Consider the following 18,807-nt stretch of genomic DNA (forward strand, 5'->3'; position numbering starts at 1 on the left):
AATGTCACTGCGCGCATCGGAGGGTCCAAAGTAAGCCAAAAAAAAAAAAAATCCATCGCCAATATCAGATATCAAACACCGACTACGCAACACATTATCCATCTTATCTCTTGGGTGATAATCCAATGACATATTCTGTCTCGCCATAAATGAACCCGTCTTGAGTCTCTCGTCATCACCCAACCAGGCAGTCTCTCATCTCAACTCTCACTCATACATATACTATTTCACGTTGGCTCGTCTCGCCTCATCACGACTTATATCGGCCCTCACCCGACCCCCGTCCCGACCCTTCACCACAATCTCACCCCCGCCCGCCATGAACACGCGGGTGGTTGCCGTCCCTCACAAGGGCACACTGGGCTCGTTTGACGACTCCAAGGACCCCCTGGGCAGGTTAGAGCACTGGCACATCCACAGAGACGCCCGAGATGCAGTCGCCGCGCTGGAACCCGCCGCAGAGTACCTCAAGACCAAAGACACGCCCGTCGCCTTCCCCACGGAGACGGTGTACGGCCTCGGCGCCGACGCCACGAGGAGCGCGTCCGTCAAGGGCATCTATTCGGCAAAGGGGAGGCCGTCGGACAACCCGCTCATCGTGCACGTGTGCGATCTCGACATGCTGCGGACCCTGCTTGGCTCACGCGGCCAAGATGCCATCCCCGCGCGCTACCAGTCTCTCATCGAGAGCTTCTGGCCGGGCCCGTTGACGATTCTCCTGCCCAACCCTGACCCCTCGCCTCTTGCGCCAGAGGTCACGGCCGGACTCGACTCGTTTGGCGTGCGCATGCCGTCGTCGCCGCTGGCCCTGACGCTCATCAAGCTTGCTGGCGTGCCGCTGGCTGCCCCGTCTGCGAATGCCTCCACGAAGCCGTCGCCAACCACGGCGCAACACGTCAAGGATGACTTGGATGGGCGGATCGAGATGATCCTCGACGGGGGCTCCTGCCAGGTTGGCGTGGAGAGCACAGTCGTCGACGGCCTGTGCGATCCGCCGGTCGTTCTGAGGCCGGGGGGCGTGGGCATCGATGAGTTGAGGAGCTGCCCCGGCTGGGAACACGTCGTCAAGGCGTACAAGGACCAGAGCGAGGAGGGCAAGGCGGCGCCGCGAGCCCCGGGCATGAAGTATAAGCACTACAGTCCCAGGGCGAGGGTCGTGCTGTACGAGTCGAGTTACGAGAATGGGCGGGCCGGGATTGTCGAGGCGGACGCGGAGGCTGTCGCGGCGACCGCGATTGGGGGCACACACGCCGTGAACGGCACCGCGAGGAAGAAGGTGGGAGTCATACGGACCAAGCGGTGGAAGCCCGCCGCTGGCTTGCGATGCAGCAAGCTCCGTCTGGATGCGAGGCGGATTGGCCACAGTCAGCAGGGCGGCCAGCACGACGAGATGCCATATGATGTATGTGCTGGGGAATTGCAAAACGAACAAGGGGAGACAGTCGGCCAAGTCTTCGACATAGGTCTGGGTCAAGAAACCCGCCGTATAGCGCAAGGCTTGTTCTCCGCTCTTCGAGAGCTGGATAGACGGGGTGCAGATGTTATTTTTGTAGACGGTATAGACGATGAGCTGGATATAGCAGCCGCTGTGATGAACCGCCTTCGCAAGGCGGCATCCGAAACTAGAGCATAGACACCATGAAGCGTTTGAACACTTTTTTTTTTTTAAAAAAAATTTTGTATTCTCTACCTCTCCATCCCACTTTTGTAGATCTACCAGGCCCGAGCAGAACAATACAACCTGCCCATTTTCCATGTCATGCGGCTCTTTCAAAAGATCAACAACCGTTGTCCTTCTGTCATACGAGATTTTTTTTAAAACAAAACAAAACCAAACCAAACCAAAAAACGTCCATTACTTCCCACATCATCATAAATGGTATTTTCGTGTCAGAGTCTACGAGACGCAGAAGGCGGCGGGTTTAGCAAAGCCTTTTACAGGCCTTGCCGTAACCAATCTGCCAGCTTTGACTTGCCCAATTGCGCTAGATTATTGACACCCTGTTCGCTGAGGTCGATGCGGCCGATGGGCACGTCTTGCGCCGGGGCTCTGCTGACACGCTGGACAATAATGGTGGGGTCTGTTTCGAGGATGATGCCGTCGTCGACGATTTCGTCAATGGCAAGGGAGACGAGGTCGTAGTTTTCGATGATGGTGCGCTTGTCCACGGATTGTCTGTGACTGTTTAGTCGGGGATTTTACATGGAAACTGCACGGGTTAGGGGGGGAAAGGAGGCAAACGTACTTGAAGACCAGGTGTAGTGAGTCGCGGATAGCGAGAACAGTGTTGTACAGCAGAATTTCGTTCTCTTCCAGGCTGCCCACCACGTAGATCATAATGTCGGACTCGAGCTTGTACAAGACGATTCTGTTATCGTAGAGGATGATGTCGCCCGTCTGCTTGGCCGTCTTCTCGATGAGGCCCTTCTCGAAGGCCTTTTGGGCTTTCAGGTCAGGGTATGGGTTGCTGGAGGTTGCAGTGTCTGCATGAGGGCGGGGGGTTGTCAGTTTATATGGTTTTGGCCTGGCTTGATAGCATCGACCCCTTGGCCAGGAAGGGAACTCACTGCCGGTGGTGCTGTGCGGGGAAGAATAGTATTTGGCCAGAATTCTGGCACCGTCCTCTGTGCCGAGAATGAGGACGGCTTGGACCGAGAAAAGGGTCATTCCTGGAGACATGGTGGCGACGAGGGTGCGGCGTGGACGGTTGTTGGATAGTGTTGCGATGGGATGGATGCCCTCGTTGAGGTAACGTGGAGATACAGAAGACGATGTTGGTCTCCAAGGTCAATCGTGGTGGGGCTCAATTGACAGCAGTGCATTATGATTGGCTGGAGCTGACATCAAAGTGAACCTGGGATGCACGAGTCCTTGAGTTGCCTTGCAGATTCGAAACTACCATGATATCTACCTAGTACGTACATAGTTAAGTACAGAGCACTTGTGCAACTATTGACGGGTCAATGTTGTTGTTTTAACGTCTTCGTATACTAGTAATAACAATGGTGAAGACGACGTATGTGAAGAGATGCTAAGCGGCGGACTCTGCTGCTGTGGGATGGGCTGGAACCTGATTTGACAACTCACGGGCTTGGTGGCAGTGTACCTAGGTGTGTATACCACAATTCCTTAGCGTCAAGATATTCCGTACTCGGGGGACAGAATGGATTTCATGTAGTATGATGAATCTGAGATGGGAAATTCTTTATTCCGTACTCCGCAGACACATAGAAGCCTTAACAGACTGAACCAAGCACGGCAAAGATTAGGCCTGGCAGTGGCTAGCACCAGCTGCCCTGTGAAGGACAAGCCACACAGGGGGTGCACCTGCGCAACATCATCTTAAAATACGGACCAATGTCAACCACTTTACGCGTCAAGACGCGAGCAAGACGCGTAAAATCGAGCCCCTCCACTTCACCACTTCAGACCTAGAAGTTAGAACACCCTGCACATTTGCTCATTCTCATTGTCGCCCTTCCCCCCCAATATCGACATCTTGTATCAAGTTTAGCAGGATCTTGCTGCATATCTTTTGAATTGATCGCAATATTTAATAATGTCGTCGCCGTCACAACGCCGGCAGCGCAGTTCCCAGTCTGCCACGCCGCGTCGGTCTACTCGCCAGTCTGAAGCCAACACCCCTCACAATGCGCCTTCACAGGCGGCCTCAAGCCCGATTTTCTTTCAGTCCTCATCTCCCGGCCCCGGAGTTGGTCAGGAGCATGACACGAATGGAGACGTGTCGTCGCCTTTGAGGCAGATGACGGATAGCCAGAGCACGCAAGCCCATGCCGCTACCCCTAGCTCTCCGTTGCGGCAAATGTCCGAGTCGCAGACACCTCGAGATGATCCTCAGAGAACGCCTAGAGCAAGCGGGACCTTTGCCGGAGGTAAATACTTCATCTTCTCTTCTCCCATAGTCGCATAGCCACAGCTTTGCCGCGAATTGCTGACACCTCGCAGAGTCATCACCAATCCGATACGAACCGAGTTCCAGTCCTGGCCGATCACTTGGTCACCGATCAGAGCTACGCAGCGAGAGCAGCGGCTTGTTTGTTGGCTCAGAGAGAGGTCACTCTGCTGCTTACAGACGAGGAGATATCAACTCGGATGCCTTGCGAACGCCTCGCGCCCCCCGACGCATTATCCTGGATGACACTGGCCGCGTTGTCCAAGAGGGCCAAACCCCTGGCTCGGATGCTGCGTCTTTCACCAATCGAGACCCCAACACGTCTGAAGCTGATGTTCTTGGCGGCCAAGGCCAAAGCCTCATCTGGGGTACAACTGTATCCATTGATGACACCTTTGCAGGATTCAAAGACTTCCTACGCCACTTCACCCAAAAGTACAGAATGTACCGGGATGGCTTCTCAGATGCAGAAGTGCAGGCCGCGCCGGATGCCGAGTCCAAACCCTACGTAGAAGCTATGGAAAACATGTTGCTTCTTGGCACTACGAGGCTGTACCTCGACATTTCTGACCTGAATCTGTACCCTCCCACTCGCAAGCTGTGGTACCAAATCCAAGCATATCCTCAGGAAATCGTCCCCATCATGGATCAGTCCGTCCATGATTTGATGGTAGAACTGGCACGAGCGGATTCTCTCAAAAACCGGCAATCTCAGAGCAGTGCTGGTCAACAGGACACCCAGAACAGTACCCAGAGCTCGGAACCCGTCTTTCCCAGCTCTGACAGACCTGACGACCCTGCTACTCCCCGCCCGCCGCAAGACCAGCCGTCTTTGGAGGACCAAGTATCTGCGAACTTGTACGTCGTCCGTCCCTTTGGGCTCGACAAGACGATCAACTTGAGAGATTTGAACCCGTCTGGTATGTTTTTGTTTCCCTTGTCCCTCAATCTTCGCAGCTTCCCTTGCTAACACTTCCTGTAGACATGGACCGCCTCATCTCTATAAAGGGTCTCGTCATTCGGACAACGCCCGTCATCCCTGACATGAAGGATGCATTTTTCCGTTGCAATGTTTGCAACCACTCTGTCAACGTCGGCCTCGACCGGGGCAAGATTCGTGAGCCAACCGAGTGTCCTCGCCAGATTTGTAACTCCAAGAACTCCATGCAGATCGTCCACAACAGATGCTCATTTGAAGACAAGCAAGTCATCAAACTGCAAGAGACTCCTGATGCCGTGCCTGCCGGTCAAACCCCTCACTCCGTCTCAGTCTGCGTGTATAACGAACTCGTCGACTTCTGCAAGGCCGGTGACAGGGTCCAGTTGACGGGGATATTCCGAGTCAGCCCTGTGCGAGTCAACCCACGTCAACGCGCCGTCAAGAGCGTATACAAGACCTACGTTGATGTTCTTCACGTTCAAAAGGTCGACAAGAAGCGTATGGGAGCCGATCTCACCACACTCGGCGTCGAAGGCGAAGAGGACGCCGATAACGGTGGAAACGGGCTAGAACAGACTCGTGTCATCACACCTGAGGACGAAGCCAAGATTCGAGAAACGGCTGCCCGTGATGACATCTACGAGCTTCTGGCCCGGTCTCTCGCGCCTTCAATCTACGAAATGGACGACGTCAAGAAGGGTATTCTCCTGCAACTTTTTGGCGGCACAAACAAGACGTTCCAAAAGGGCGGCAGTCCCAAGTACAGAGGCGACATCAACGTACTGCTTTGCGGTGACCCTTCTACTTCAAAGTCCCAGATGCTCTCCTATGTCCACAAGATTGCTCCTCGCGGTGTCTACACCAGCGGCAAGGGCTCCTCAGCCGTCGGTCTCACAGCCTACGTGACCCGCGACCCCGAAACCAAGCAGCTCGTGCTCGAGTCCGGCGCCCTGGTCCTGTCAGACGGCGGTGTCTGCTGCATCGACGAATTCGACAAGATGTCTGACGCAACGCGCTCCGTCCTCCACGAGGTCATGGAGCAGCAGACCGTCTCTGTCGCCAAAGCAGGCATCATCACCACCCTCAACGCCCGAACCAGCATCCTCGCCTCTGCCAACCCTATCGGCAGCCGCTACAACCCTGACCTCTCCGTACCCCAAAACATAGACCTGCCCCCAACCCTACTCTCCCGTTTTGACCTCGTCTATCTGATCCTCGATCGCGTCGACGAGAAGGCGGACAAGCGTCTCGCCAAGCACCTTCTCTCTCTCTACCTCGAAGACAAGCCTCACTCTGCCCCCACAAGCAACGATATCCTCCCCGTCGAGTTCCTCACCCTCTACATTTCCTACGCCCGCTCTCAGATTCAGCCCGTCATCTCCCGTGAGGCCGGCGAGGAGCTCGTCAGCGCATACATTGCTATGCGCGCTCTCGGCCAGGACGTCCGCGCCGCGGAGAAGCGCATCACCGCCACGACGCGTCAACTCGAGAGCATGATTCGTCTCTCCGAGGCCCACGCAAAGATGAGGCTCTCGGACACCGTGACAAAGGAGGATGTCCGCGAGGCCAACCGTCTCATTCAGAGCGCCCTCAAGACGGCCGCCACCGATTCCCAAGGCCGCATCGACATGTCTCTTTTGACCGAGGGCACGAGCACGGCCGACCGCAAGCGCCGCGGAGAATTGAGAGACGCTATTTTGAAATTGCTGGACGACATGACGGCTGGTGGGAATAGCGTTCGATGGGGCGATGTGTCGAAGCGCCTGGCTGATGGCGCGAGTATGCCTGTGGAGGCGGCCGAGTTTAACGAGGTCATGAGGGCTTTGGAGACGGAGAATCTCATCCTGATTAGCGGCGAGGGAGCCAGGAGGAACGTTCGTAGAGTAACAGCTGTTGCGTAAGCTTTGTCTTGTACAAGTGTGACGTCGAGATGAAAATTATACGATATCAAGGACTAGGAAAGGACACGTCTAGGTTTACATGCATGTTGGCGTTGATAGTTTGTTAGATATATCAATGTGCTATATGAATAATATTTCGTTATATAACATTTCCTTTGTCCTATTCACACCTATCCCTTGCGTCGGTCAACAGTGGTGACAGATGACAAATCATATACAAAGCTATTCAGCCTATCCAACCAACTTGCCTACTCAGACAGCCGCCATTATCATCACGTTCGTCCCCTAGAAACTTGTACATATTCGCCCTCATCTTACCAAACCTTTCTTTCTCTGCCCTCAAAGCCAAAGTTCAATGCTACGGCTATAAATAATGACACGCAGAGAACACTAGGTCCCCACTTGTCATAGAATCGAGCCGCCTTGCGGTTTCGAATTGATCTACTTCTGTACAAGTAAATTCCAACTGAATAACACAAGCTCAGGATCGCAAGGAGTGTAAATACGCCTGCGACAAAGAACGATGTAGGAGTTGGATGTTCACCAAAGTTCAGGAGGGCAATAGAAATAGCGCCAATGTAAATGGAGTATTCGAGCTGGTAATGTTAGTCATGTATCTATGTTGTAACTGCGAGTTTGCGCCACTTACCCATCCGAGGAAAGTTCGTTCTGCGGCAAAGTACACCTTGGGCTCGACACGGACAGGAACATAAATTTTTTTGCCAGGTGGTGCTTTGAACTTTTTCTGCTGGATGGAGTTGGAGCCGAAGAGCATTTGGAGTCTAGCACTACGGGGAACCGGTGTACTTCGGGGAGCAGGAATCATGTGCTTCAGAACGTTGAGGGTGCCATCACGGAGTGCCCGCCCTTTCGTGGTAAAGAGGGTATGGTAGTAGTGCCATCCTCCGACTCGTCTTGCTTCTTCTAGCTCGTAATTGGGGTCGTACTCGTCATCGGAATCATAGATTGGATAGTCCTCATCATTGTCAACCGCGTGGTCGGCTGTCTGGCCTTCCGTATCACTTGGTCCAGGAAGCGAGCGTGAGCCAGATTGATCATTCGATGTAGCTGGACGAGCCGCCAACCTTAGTTCCTCGTCATCGGAGTCTAAATCCTCATCATCATCATCCGAGGTGTTGGTTGTTCCCGACAGACCAGGTCTGCGGATACCAAAGTCATGTGAAGCAGGCTTGCGGATATCTACATCCATCTGTGGCATCCAGAAAGGCAAAAGGTTGATTCGATCAGGGAACAAACAGGCCGTACCGTGGATGAACTTGGAGAACTTGGGCACCGCCTCGACCAAATGCGATGCGATGAGCTGCCGCACCCACTCGGGAGGCTCCTGTCCCATTTGGGTCTGAAGTTTCACTTCGAGAACGGCATAGGGGAATCGGACAACATCCTCAGCGGGTAACTGTGAGAATGGCCAGTCGATCCCAATATCCATGCGTCTCCAGTTGTCACCGCTTCGTTGACGTCCGTCGAGGTTGTCTTCACGAACCATAGTAAGCTCGGTATCCAGGGAAATTCGAACCCGAGCGTCCGCTGGAAGCTGGAAGGCAGTTCGGTTGTAAAACGAGCGGCACACAGGCTTATAGCCATGCTTCAACACGGAGTACTGGATTTCAGAGGCTAGCCGCTCATCTTCTGCGATAGCCTTCTCCGACTTCTTGCCTTCCTTACGCGCTTTTTCAAAAATGGCTGCGGGGAGAAGCTCACCACGCATATATGCGTTGACATTCTTCTCCTTGATGGAAAATCGAGCCTTGACGGACTTTTCGCCGGTCCAATCTTCTCGGTGAGTCTTTCGCTCGACGAAAATAGTCTCGTTTTGCATCCCACCATACCATCTTAGTCGTATAGCTTCGGCTCCCTCGGTCTTCTTCAATCGCCCTTCGTACAAGTCCCATTTCTCGGGGTTGTCATAGTAGATAGATGTGATAGCCGAATCTGCCTGCTCAAACTCCTTGCTAGCATTGAACACAAGCACCGGTAAATGCTTTAGGATGATGAGCTTTAGCTCGGTGACGTTGTCAGGATGGACCCAATACTTTGTTGTCTGACGAACAAAGTTGGCCTGGCCTCCTCCAGCAGCACTGTCACCTTTGACGGGGTTGCCGCGGGTTCGAACCACATCGTAGAGCTTAGACAGCTGGATGACGGAAGCATCGTAATTTTCCTTGTAAAACGGCTTTGCCTTGAGCCGGGTGTCAAAAACAGGACGAAGATGCCAGCCCGTCAGTTTCTTTGCCCATGGTTAGCCATTATCAAATTAATCGGCGAGTCACTGTCAGCTTACATCATGCTTCTTAATGATTTTGTAGAAGCCCGTGTAGTTAAGTTGCACAAACTTGGCAAGATCATGGACGTCGGCAATGATGTCACTCAAGTCCTCCTCCAGCAGCAGAAATTCCTCCTCGCTAGGACCGTCCTCGTTCAGGCCACGCTCATTCAATCGATTGACGACATCCTTGACCTCGTGGTCGCTGACTGCAATACGCCTAGAAATTTCCATGGCTTTGACCTGTTGTTTCGTATGCACCTTCTCCAGCTCAGCTTCGAGCTTGCCAACAAATCGTATCTCATCCTCCTCGGTCCACTCGTTTCCAGGGGCACCACCGGCCTTTGAAGGGCCCGTGGCATTTTTAAGATCGGCCTTCAGACCATTGTAGTCAATGTAATACCACTGGTATTCACGGATAATGCTCGAGCGGAGCTGCTCGCCGAACTTCATGACGAATACGCCGGGTTGAGGTTTGAGCGTGCCCTTGGTCGATGCTTTCCAGGAGCTGTTCTGTGTTTTGAAGTCTTTAACAATCAGCATGAGTGACGCCAGGGGGTTAAAGGATCGAAAGGGAGTATGTGTTAGAGGACACAGCAGGAAAACACAGCCAAGACGGACCACGCCGACCAGGCGGGACAGCAGCAGGGAATGAAGCCACTGCACAACCGCACAACTGCAAAACTGCTGCAGGACCGGGTCGGAAAAGAATGAAGGCCAAAATTAATAGCTCACCTCAATTTGGAGATGGACGGCAGACAGAAATGCAGGCACGGCCTGGCCTGCAGCTGGGACAACGAAGAAGCAAGGCGACGATAATGGGGCACCGGATTGAGTGTTGAAGCTCGTGATGATGATGGGTGGAGGCCAGGATGGAAATGGCATTGGCGAATCACACTTCCGACGACAGGAACGTGCGGGCAAAAAGAGGGGTCGACCCAGCAGCTCCGAAGTTATTAAGTGCGCTGACAGGCTCTGAAGTCAACAGCTAGTCGACGACGATCCACAGCAGCTCATTGCTGAACCATGGTGAACCACAGCGCTAATGCTTCTGCCCTGGTTGAAGCTTCCGACCAGCCGGTGCCAATGAGGGCTGCCATTGGTCTGGCATCTGAGAGCCACCAAAAATGGGACCGCTTTCAAGATCTAGCTTGTAGCGGGGCAGTCTAAGTCTGGGCCTTTTTGCTAAGGAAAAAAAAATGAGAAAAAAAAAAAATTTAAAAAACTGATGCAGGCAGTGCTATCAAATTGAGGCTATTCCCAAGGGCGCCACGCGTATATTGACGCATTGCAAAGTCAATTAGTGCGACATCTTAATTCGGTCATTCCATTGAAGCCCATCCTGTCGGCCGGCATCACCATCACCATGTCCACCACCATTGATGACTCCATGCCAACGAGGATATCCTCCGACTGTCCCCAAGACACGCGCGACGTCTTATACCACGCCTGGGGCCACGATCTCTCCAGTCTTAAAAAGCTCCTCGACGCCCCAGGCAAAGCCAGCGCCCAGGATCCCAAAACCGGGGAAACCCCTCTTCACGCCGCCATTCGCGCATGTGGCCCCGCGGGTCCAGACTCGAACAATCCTGAACAAGGCGAAGATGGCTGCATAGAAGAAGCAAGGGCAGTTTTACAGGAACTCTTCTTCTCGGGAGCCATCTGGAACGATGTCGACAGCAACAACGAGACCCCTGGCTGTGTAGCCTATCGATTGGGCCGCAAAGCCTTATACGAGATGTGCGTCGACGCCGGTGTTCGCGCCGAGCTCCTCTTCTCCCTCATGGACGGCTACGAGGAACTCTCGTCGGGCGCAGACGTCGAAGAAGATAAGGATGAGGCACAGGATACTTCTCAAGGCGAACAAGTCCCAGTCAACCAAGACGGCGACGCGATGGACATCAGCGACGACCAGGCTCAACCACAAGACCCGCCACGCTTTATCCCTCCCGACGCCAATGAGAGAACCGTCACGAGCGACGAATACCTGTCCTCTGAACTAACCTACGACTCCTCCAAGCTACTCGACGCAGACCTGAACGGCGTCATGATGGCCTGGGAAACCGACATTATGGCCCGCTCTGTATCCGCCCTCCTCCCCGGCCCCGAAGTCCAAACCGGGAAGCGCATCCTCAATATCGGCTTCGGCATGGGCATCATAGATGGCATGTTTGCCCAAACAAACCCGTCACGGCATCACATCATTGAAGCCCACCCCTCGGTACTACAACACCTCTCCCAGCCGGATTCCAAGTTTGGCAAAAGCTGGGAGAAGTGCGGCGCGGAGGAGGGTGCCTACAAGGTTTGGGCCGGCAAATGGCAGGAAATAGTGCCCCAATTACTGGAGAAAGGCGAGGTATACGATGCAATTTACTTTGACACATTCGGCGAGGATTACTCGCAGCTCAGGATGTTCTTTATGGAGTACGTACCCGGGTTGATGGATCAGGAGGGCAGATTTAGCTTCTTCAACGGACTGGGCGCAGATAGACAGGTCTGCTATGATGTCTATACAAAGGTAGTCGAGATGCATGGCGCAGATGCGGGTCTGGATGTAGAGTGGGAGGTGAGTGATGTTGATATGAAGGGGCTGCGGGAGGATGGGAAGGGTGAGTGGGAGGGAGTGCGGAGGCGGTACTGGACGCTGGATAGTAAGTTGCCTCGTTTGCTTTTAAGTGATTGATGTCATTGATGGCTTGCTTGCTAACTGTTTTAACAGAGTACCGTCTGCCTGTGTGCACATTCATGGGATGAGCGTCAAATAAGTAAAAAGCGAAATAAATAGATGGAACTGTGAGATGTTATCACGTATCAGAATCACAAAGGGCGGAGAAAACATGATACCCAACACGTCAGCCACTCTTTATTGAAGCTGTATATTTAAGTTTTCCCACTTCACATGGACTACATATCGACTGATTTCTGTCATCACGACGTGCCAATTTTGTTTTGAAATAATCTTTTCCTAGGCATGCTCCATTGCCAATTTATTTAAAGTGCTCGGGGTGCAGCACTCCAGCAAGATTGCCAGCCTTGACTCTCTTCAGAGTCAACGCCGCAATCAAAGCGGCGCCTACACCGCTACCGTCCTCGGCAGCAAGAACCTCGATAGGATCCTCTTCCTTGGGATTCGTCTTCTCAGGCCAGTCAAGAATCTCCCGGAGAGCCTGGGCACCACGTTCCTTGAATTGTGGGTACTTATTGAAAACGGATCCATCAGCACCAACATGGCAGGTCTTATAGTTCTTCTTCTTGCAGATAGCAGCAACACCAGTGGCAGAAAGGCGAGCAGCACGAGTGCCGATAAGCTCGGAGAGCCTTCGGATGAGCTCCAATTCTGCTCTTGAGCAGGTAATGTTGAGTTTGGAGCTGAATAGGTCAAAGGTCTCCTGCAAATTCTCAAAAGGATCCCTGCGGTGATGTACTATTAGCAAGGAACGATCACGACGAAATGAAAGCGTCAGATGCTTACTCTTCAATAGCAGAAAGAAAAGAGGAATCCAGAGAATAAGCCTTGCGCAGCAGGGAAATATCTTGGCCAGCAAAGGCATGTACGTCGCGGTTGTCGTGCAAGTCAACCATGACGAGTCGGAAAATTTCGCCAAGATATAGACCAGCAATCATTTTCTCGAAGGCCTGCTGGCCTGGCCGAGGTGAATCACGATCAATAATCTTGTCAAACTCGGTTCTAGGCAGCACCTTGTGCTCGTTGTCAAAAGCACCCCACTCGCAGTTGATAGCCATGGGGGTCTCTGGTGGCAGCTTCATGTGTGCCAGTTTGGGAATAGAGCCAACATCCTCCATGTAGGCAGCATTACAGCCGGTGCCAAAGATGCAACCAATCTTCATCTTTGGGTCAGTGTATGCAGAAGCAATCAGAGTTCCCGTCGTATCGTTGATCAGAGCAGTGAGCCTGATGGGCACGCCCTATATTGATGTCATTAGCACCTGGTACAGGACAGCTTTGAGATTGCACATACCTTCTTCTCGAAGGCAGCATTTAACATTGGAACGACATTCTGCCCTTCGACACCAGCAATGTCGAACCCCTTGGTCCATCTCTGAAGAATACCCTCGTCAATGTAGTTCTGTGTTGCTGGATACGAGAAGGTGAAACCAAGGGGAAGAGTGCCAATGCCAGAGCAACCGCCGTGGTGAGTCTCTACAAACTGCTGCAGACAGTCCGCAATATATTCCCAAAGTTCATCCGAGTTGCCGGTCTTGAGCTCCTCCGGCATACGATACTTGGACTGAAGAATATCGAATTCGGATTTCTGATCGGTCAGGGTAATCTGGCACACACGGAGGTTGGTGCCGCCCATGTCAAGAGCAAGGAAGGTGCCGGTTTCATAGCCATCGGGGAATGACATGACCCAGGTTGGGTTCATTGGCTAAATGAAGATTAGGTATTATTCCGTGCAAAAGTGGTCGCGTATGAGACTCACAATACTGCCGCCCTCGACACTAAGACCTATGAGAACCACCATTAGCCAGTCGTATCGAATTTGTTTCGGCGTGTTGTAGCCATACCCTTGGCCAACTCGGAAATGAAATGGTCGCTTATCTTCTTAAGCGTCTGTGTGTCAACTGTGAAGAGATCCTCGAGCCTCTTGATCTCGTTGAGCAGATCCTGGGGAATATCCGCCTTGGAGCCTGCGGCGAGATTATTAGCCATTGCGATTTATGAATACGTTTGCAAATATGGGTTGGAGAAAGACAGAAGTGTGTCATGAACGATGCGTACATGGTGAAGACATGTTGCAAGGCCCAGCGCTCAGCATCGAAGGATTATAAGTTGTTGCTCAAGTGTTCTGACCCCGCCTGTTTCTCTCAAGCGACACAAACACAGCGCCGCAGTGGCATCCCTGGCCCCTTGATGCCACATTCAAAGCTGACAGGTAATTTAAAACGCCCGAATCACCGTAGAGTTTCTCATCTGTGTTACCCAACCGGTCGGGCCCAAAGCTGGCTGAGGGCGTCTGGCCAATGCGTCGCATGAGACAGCCCATCTCGTGTCGGGCCAGAAGCCTCGAACCACTTGGTCCGTGGACGAGCAGATATGCTGGAGACGTAGAAATTCGTCAAGGGTGTGTATAATACGGAGAATTGCAGTAAAACATCCAGAAAATAAAAATCATTCACTTCCACATACCCTTCCTAAAGGGAGGCGGACGAGGCCCAAGACCAACCATTTTGAATTATGACGACGGCGGCGGGGTGGAGGGGTAGCTTGGACAAGAAGCTCACGGTCGACTGCAGGCTGCAATCGACGGAATTGTTGGATTCTGTGGTGTTGGTCGTTTTGGAATGCGCACTTTGAAGCTGCACAGAAAGAACAAAGATCCTGACGGGGTACACAGGATTTACCAGCGGAGGAGCATGCAAATGTGCTGGCGAGGAGAATGGGAGGAAGGAGGGTGGTGGTGGTGCTTGCACTGGGTATTGGTATTCGTGGAGACCAGAGAGGCCTGCAGGTGATAAGTAAGACTAGACAGCAGGGCATGCAGGTGTTTTACGCACCGAGCTAACGAGTCTGGCAGGAGCTCCTGCTGGCCAGTGCTGCCTGCGCTGGGGCGGAAGCTGCAACCCCGCCAAGGAACCGCCGGATGAGCAATTGATTGCTCATGGCCTAGCACCCGCCTGAGCCCGCCGACCAAGCACTTTAGCACCCTTAATTAAGCTTCATGAGGCACTCGCCAGTGCCAGTGGCGTAGGAAGTTTTGTGGACCAGAGCGATTGCTAAGGCCTCACACGCTATTACATTTGCAAAACGCTATCATGACAAACCATGACAATGGTCCGTCACACTGCTTCCTCCAGCACCCCTTCCGCAATACAAGGCATGGAGGAGCCCGTCAACCACATGGCGCGCCTCATTGGTGTCCATGCCGCTATGGCTTTTACGGAGAACAAAAGAAGTCCGGGGATCAACCATGATCATGGTGATGCGTCCTGCATGCAGATTGACCTGGCAAGAACAAAGCAGCACTTGCACACCAAGACAGTCGGTCTGGACTCGATAACGCGAAGAATGGTGACATAGGAGCTGCCCGTCGGGTCGAAAGATCAATGATTACTCCGAGCCTAGCCTTGTGCCTATCTTATGTAGATTTCTATAACTTTCGGCGGCAGCCTTGTCCCTGTGGAAATGGCAATTGGAAGGAAAGATGGCCCAGTCACTTGTCCCTTCAAAAATAGTCGAGATTGTGTACGCCCAGCACAGGATGACCATGTGTCAAATCACGGTCCAATCCGGCCTCGCATCTGCGACCACCAGCCCATTGACGCCTCATGATCTTCAGATTCTATAGTCTAGCAGAATATACTTGCTCACCAAGCAGCACGCACTAATATATTGTAGTATGTTATCAATAGCATACGATAGCCAGGCACCTGATCAGGTCAAATACTTCTTACCTCCCACTGTAGGCGTTGCGTCTATAATTTGCAGTACACCAATTACTCTTGCTTTCAAATATCCTAAACACGGCATTTGTGAGTCGCTCGTCACCCGCCGAATCTTCCTATCTTTGCTCGCTGGCCCAAGTCGCCCGTCGCCTTCGCCTTCGCCCTGGCGGACAAACAATGCAAAGTGACCCACTTCTCGTCCATGATTGGCTCCCAAGCTGCAAGCTCAGGAAACGTATGCCGTTTGGAAAGGAGCTTGCGTCAAGGTGTCTCTTAAGAATCCGAGCGACATCATTCTTGGATCTTCACAACAACATAACCGGGCGCACGCGCAACTCAATGAGGGCCCTTTCCATTCATTTGTCAAAATGAAGCCATTATCGATTGCATCAGCGTTGCTGGTCGTCGCTTCCAGCGCCCTCTCCGCTACCGCCGCCTCCTCCAAGAATTCACAGCCTGCACAGTTCAAGCCGCCGCAGGTCTTCAGAAATGCCAACTTAGTCCACATCATTTCCTTGGAAAAGAACTACGCCAAGGAACAGATTAATGTTCTCATAGAAAACGTGTCCAATGAGCCTCAAAGCGAATACTATCTGCCATTCACCGCGGAACAAATTGCTCGCGTTGGTGGCTTCGAAGTAAAGGACCGCAAGAATGCAAACGCTGGTCCGTTTGTTTCTGAAGCCGTTGAATATGACCCCAACAGGTTTGTCGACTACTTGCCAGTGTGTTATTATATTCTACGAGAGCTAATCATTGGCTCCAATCCCTCAGTGATGCTCAGTACTATCGTATTCATCTCCCAGCCCCTCTCAAAGCCGGTGGTCAACAAACCCTCGGCATATCCTTCTACAACCTGAAGGCTTACAGACCCCTTCCCGCCTCCATTGCGCAGGACGAGAGGCAATATCTCGTCCACGATTTCTCCGTCTATGCGCCATCCGCCTATCCTACCTTGAAGCAAAAGACCGAGGTCAAGGCTGCGTCATCCACAATTCCCGACTATACCAAGATCACCGAAGGCAAGGAGGAGCTCCCGCAGAAGCAGGGTGCCAAGCTCATTTATGGTCCCTTCGGTGAGAAGCCTGCTGGAGCCATCTCCCCTGCCGAAGTTCGATTCGAGTTCACCAAGCCCGTCACCCATGTTTCTACCCTAGAACGCGATATCGAAGTCAGCCACTGGGGTGGTAACGTCGCCTTCGAGGAGCGATATGCCTTGCACCACCGGGGTGCCAATTTGTCGTCACCTTTTAACCGAGTCAAATATGCACAATCCGCCTTCTTCAGTCCTGCTTCTTCAGCCCTGAAGGAGCTACGTGTCCCCCTGCAGGTTGGTAGCGTTGATCCGTACTTCACCGATGTCATTGGCAACGTTTCAACGTCCAAGTTTAGAAGCAACAAACGCGAAGCATTGCTGGAGCTCAAGCCCCGGTACCCTCTCTTCGGTGGCTGGAACTATCCCTTCACCATTGGCTGGAACTCGGATGCTGCCAACCTTCTCCGCAAGACTGCAGCTGGTGGCTATGTCCTGAAGGTTCCTTTCCTCGAGGGCCCCAAGCAGGCTGAAGGTGTTGAGTATGGACAGGTTATCATCCGCGTGGTTCTGCCTGAGGGAGCTCGGTAAGCCATACGCCCCAAAGCCATCATGTCGGAAGACAGCAGCACTAACGATAGATGCAGCAATGTCAAGTATTACACTGGTATCCCCGAATCGTCCATTGTCAAGACTTCAGTCAACGTTCACAAGACTTTCCTCGACACCCTGGGCCGCACCTCGTTGACAATCAAGGCACAGAACTTAGTTGACGAATTCCGCGACCGCGATGTCATCATTTCATACGAGACTTCAACGTTTGATACCCTGCGAAAGCCTTTTATTGTGTTTGCTAGCATGATGGCTGTGTACGCAGCTGCCTGGGCAGTCGGTCAGGTGGAGGTTGGGTTTACCAAGAAATAAAGAGAGTTCCATGGAAGGAGTGGATAGACATTACAGTTAGGAGGTGTCATGGGGGTAACAGTAGAAAATGTACCATACGGGCGTTCCAAGATACGAATCTGCACGATAGATTTTCAACCAGGATGATGACACTTGGGTGAGAGAACTACTCCGTATGGTGACTGGTCTTATACCTAGGCTGCTAGGCTTTACAGACAGAGCATGGGACTCCTTTCACTATGCGAGGCAATTGATTCCACCTAGCCATGTAGGTACGCAAGTAGAGAGTTGCAAGCCATCACGTCATCAAATAGCGCATCAGCCCTACCATTAGCAGTCTCACAATGAGGCCCAAATCCAGCCTTACTTCACCCTTCACAAGAAAGGCTGGTAATCGCCGCCATTCGACGACCAACAAGTGGAGGCCCGGGGCAATGCATCGTAATGCATTGTAATGCGCCGAGCGATGACGGCAACGGCGAGGGATGCGCCCACCACATGGCAGGGGTTTCACAACAAGGGTTCCCAAGCATCAAACATGCTGACTGCGTGCGGCACAGCCATAACGGGACAATGAGTCTTCTTGTACATATAAAGAGAGCCTTGATTCCCTCTCCCTCGGTTGATTCCAGGCCCCGTCACCACGCTCACTTTGCCCACGGCTTCGTCTTATTCACAGGCCACAGAGCTACACTGCGCGACGGCTTATCCACGCCTCACTCGATCTGGGATCATTCAAAGCAAAGCAAACCAGTCCAAAATGTGTTTCTGGGGCGAACCAAAGACCAGATACTACTACAAGGAGGAAATCGTTCCCCCTCGACGGCACCACCATCACGGCCACCATCACCACCATCACCATTCACCCAGGGCGAGCTACACAAGCGTCATGCGGGAGTCGTACCGGACTAGTCCGCGGGTAAGCGGGTCGCATTATCGACCTCCGCCCGGAGGGACCGTGGTTTACGAGAGGACGCGGTACTAGGCCTAGAGGTGTTGATTGCCGGCGGGCTGAACAAGGTGGTGATTGCCGAGTTTCTCCACGATGGCCCAATGTGACCTAATGCGCCCGGATAGGCCGGTGCTGGAAGGCTGGAAGGCTGGAAGCCATGGGAAGTGCCTTGGCTTAGCTGTACGACGATGAGCGACGATGAGGTATGAGTGGGATGGCGCAAGAATCTAATGGGTGGTTTCTGTTTGGGATTGTATCTTGATTTAGATGGAAGGGCGGTGTTGGCGGGCTTTTAGGCAACTCTGGCTTCTAACTCTGTAGCAGATGTTATAACGAGCTATTATTTTACTCTTGAACTACGGATGAGACCTGGGTTATGATGCGAACGTAACTGATTTGCTGGCGGGTAACGAGACGAGGGGGACTGCGGTGGATGAAAAGAAGGAAGACGTCATGGCAAGACGACCTATGC

General features: G+C 52.7%; 7 protein-coding genes across 7 annotated transcripts; 4 read left to right on the forward strand and 3 right to left on the reverse strand.

The window, feature by feature from the left end:
- Positions 1-319: 319 nt before the first annotated feature.
- sua5 (Threonylcarbamoyl-AMP synthase) lies at positions 320-1,633 on the forward strand (the record flags this gene model as incomplete). Its single annotated transcript, XM_014690703.1, has 1 exon — positions 320-1,633. The coding sequence occupies one exon, from the start codon at positions 320-322 to the stop codon at positions 1,631-1,633; it is 1,314 nt and encodes a 437-aa protein (XP_014546189.1).
- A 302-nt stretch (positions 1,634-1,935) lies between these two features.
- G6M90_00g101570 (uncharacterized protein) lies at positions 1,936-2,680 on the reverse strand (the record flags this gene model as incomplete). Its single annotated transcript, XM_066131592.1, has 3 exons — positions 1,936-2,176; positions 2,247-2,484; positions 2,569-2,680. 3 exons carry the CDS (start codon positions 2,678-2,680, stop codon positions 1,936-1,938), a joined length of 591 nt encoding a protein of 196 aa, XP_065987696.1.
- Positions 2,681-3,560: 880 nt separating this feature from the next.
- mcm4 (DNA replication licensing factor mcm4) lies at positions 3,561-6,755 on the forward strand (the record flags this gene model as incomplete). Its single annotated transcript, XM_014690701.1, has 3 exons — positions 3,561-3,894; positions 3,968-4,834; positions 4,897-6,755. 3 exons carry the CDS (start codon positions 3,561-3,563, stop codon positions 6,753-6,755), a joined length of 3,060 nt encoding a protein of 1,019 aa, XP_014546187.1.
- Positions 6,756-7,069: 314 nt separating this feature from the next.
- On the reverse strand, positions 7,070-9,582 carry vtc4 (Vacuolar transporter chaperone 4; the record flags this gene model as incomplete). Its single annotated transcript, XM_014690700.1, has 3 exons — positions 7,070-7,351; positions 7,405-9,003; positions 9,058-9,582. 3 exons carry the CDS (start codon positions 9,580-9,582, stop codon positions 7,070-7,072), a joined length of 2,406 nt encoding a protein of 801 aa, XP_014546186.1.
- Positions 9,583-10,405: 823 nt separating this feature from the next.
- RMT2 (Protein arginine N-methyltransferase 2) lies at positions 10,406-11,793 on the forward strand (the record flags this gene model as incomplete). The annotated part of the gene is made up of 2 exons (XM_014690699.1): positions 10,406-11,690; positions 11,759-11,793. The coding sequence occupies 2 exons, from the start codon at positions 10,406-10,408 to the stop codon at positions 11,791-11,793; spliced, it is 1,320 nt and encodes a 439-aa protein (XP_014546185.1).
- Positions 11,794-12,026: 233 nt separating this feature from the next.
- On the reverse strand, positions 12,027-13,714 carry hxkA_2 (Hexokinase; the record flags this gene model as incomplete). Its single annotated transcript, XM_014690698.1, has 5 exons — positions 12,027-12,450; positions 12,512-12,966; positions 13,020-13,430; positions 13,485-13,510; positions 13,570-13,714. The coding sequence occupies 5 exons, from the start codon at positions 13,712-13,714 to the stop codon at positions 12,027-12,029; spliced, it is 1,461 nt and encodes a 486-aa protein (XP_014546184.1).
- Positions 13,715-15,815: 2,101 nt separating this feature from the next.
- Positions 15,816-17,404, forward strand: ribo-1 (Dolichyl-diphosphooligosaccharide--protein glycosyltransferase subunit 1; the record flags this gene model as incomplete). The annotated part of the gene is made up of 3 exons (XM_014690697.1): positions 15,816-16,153; positions 16,222-17,067; positions 17,128-17,404. The coding sequence occupies 3 exons, from the start codon at positions 15,816-15,818 to the stop codon at positions 17,402-17,404; spliced, it is 1,461 nt and encodes a 486-aa protein (XP_014546183.1).
- Between the last annotated feature and the right edge of the window lie 1,403 nt (positions 17,405-18,807).

The sequence above is a fragment of the Metarhizium brunneum genome, chromosome 6 (genome assembly GCF_013426205.1).
Source record: "Metarhizium brunneum chromosome 6, complete sequence".
NCBI lineage: Eukaryota > Fungi > Ascomycota > Sordariomycetes > Hypocreales > Clavicipitaceae > Metarhizium > Metarhizium brunneum.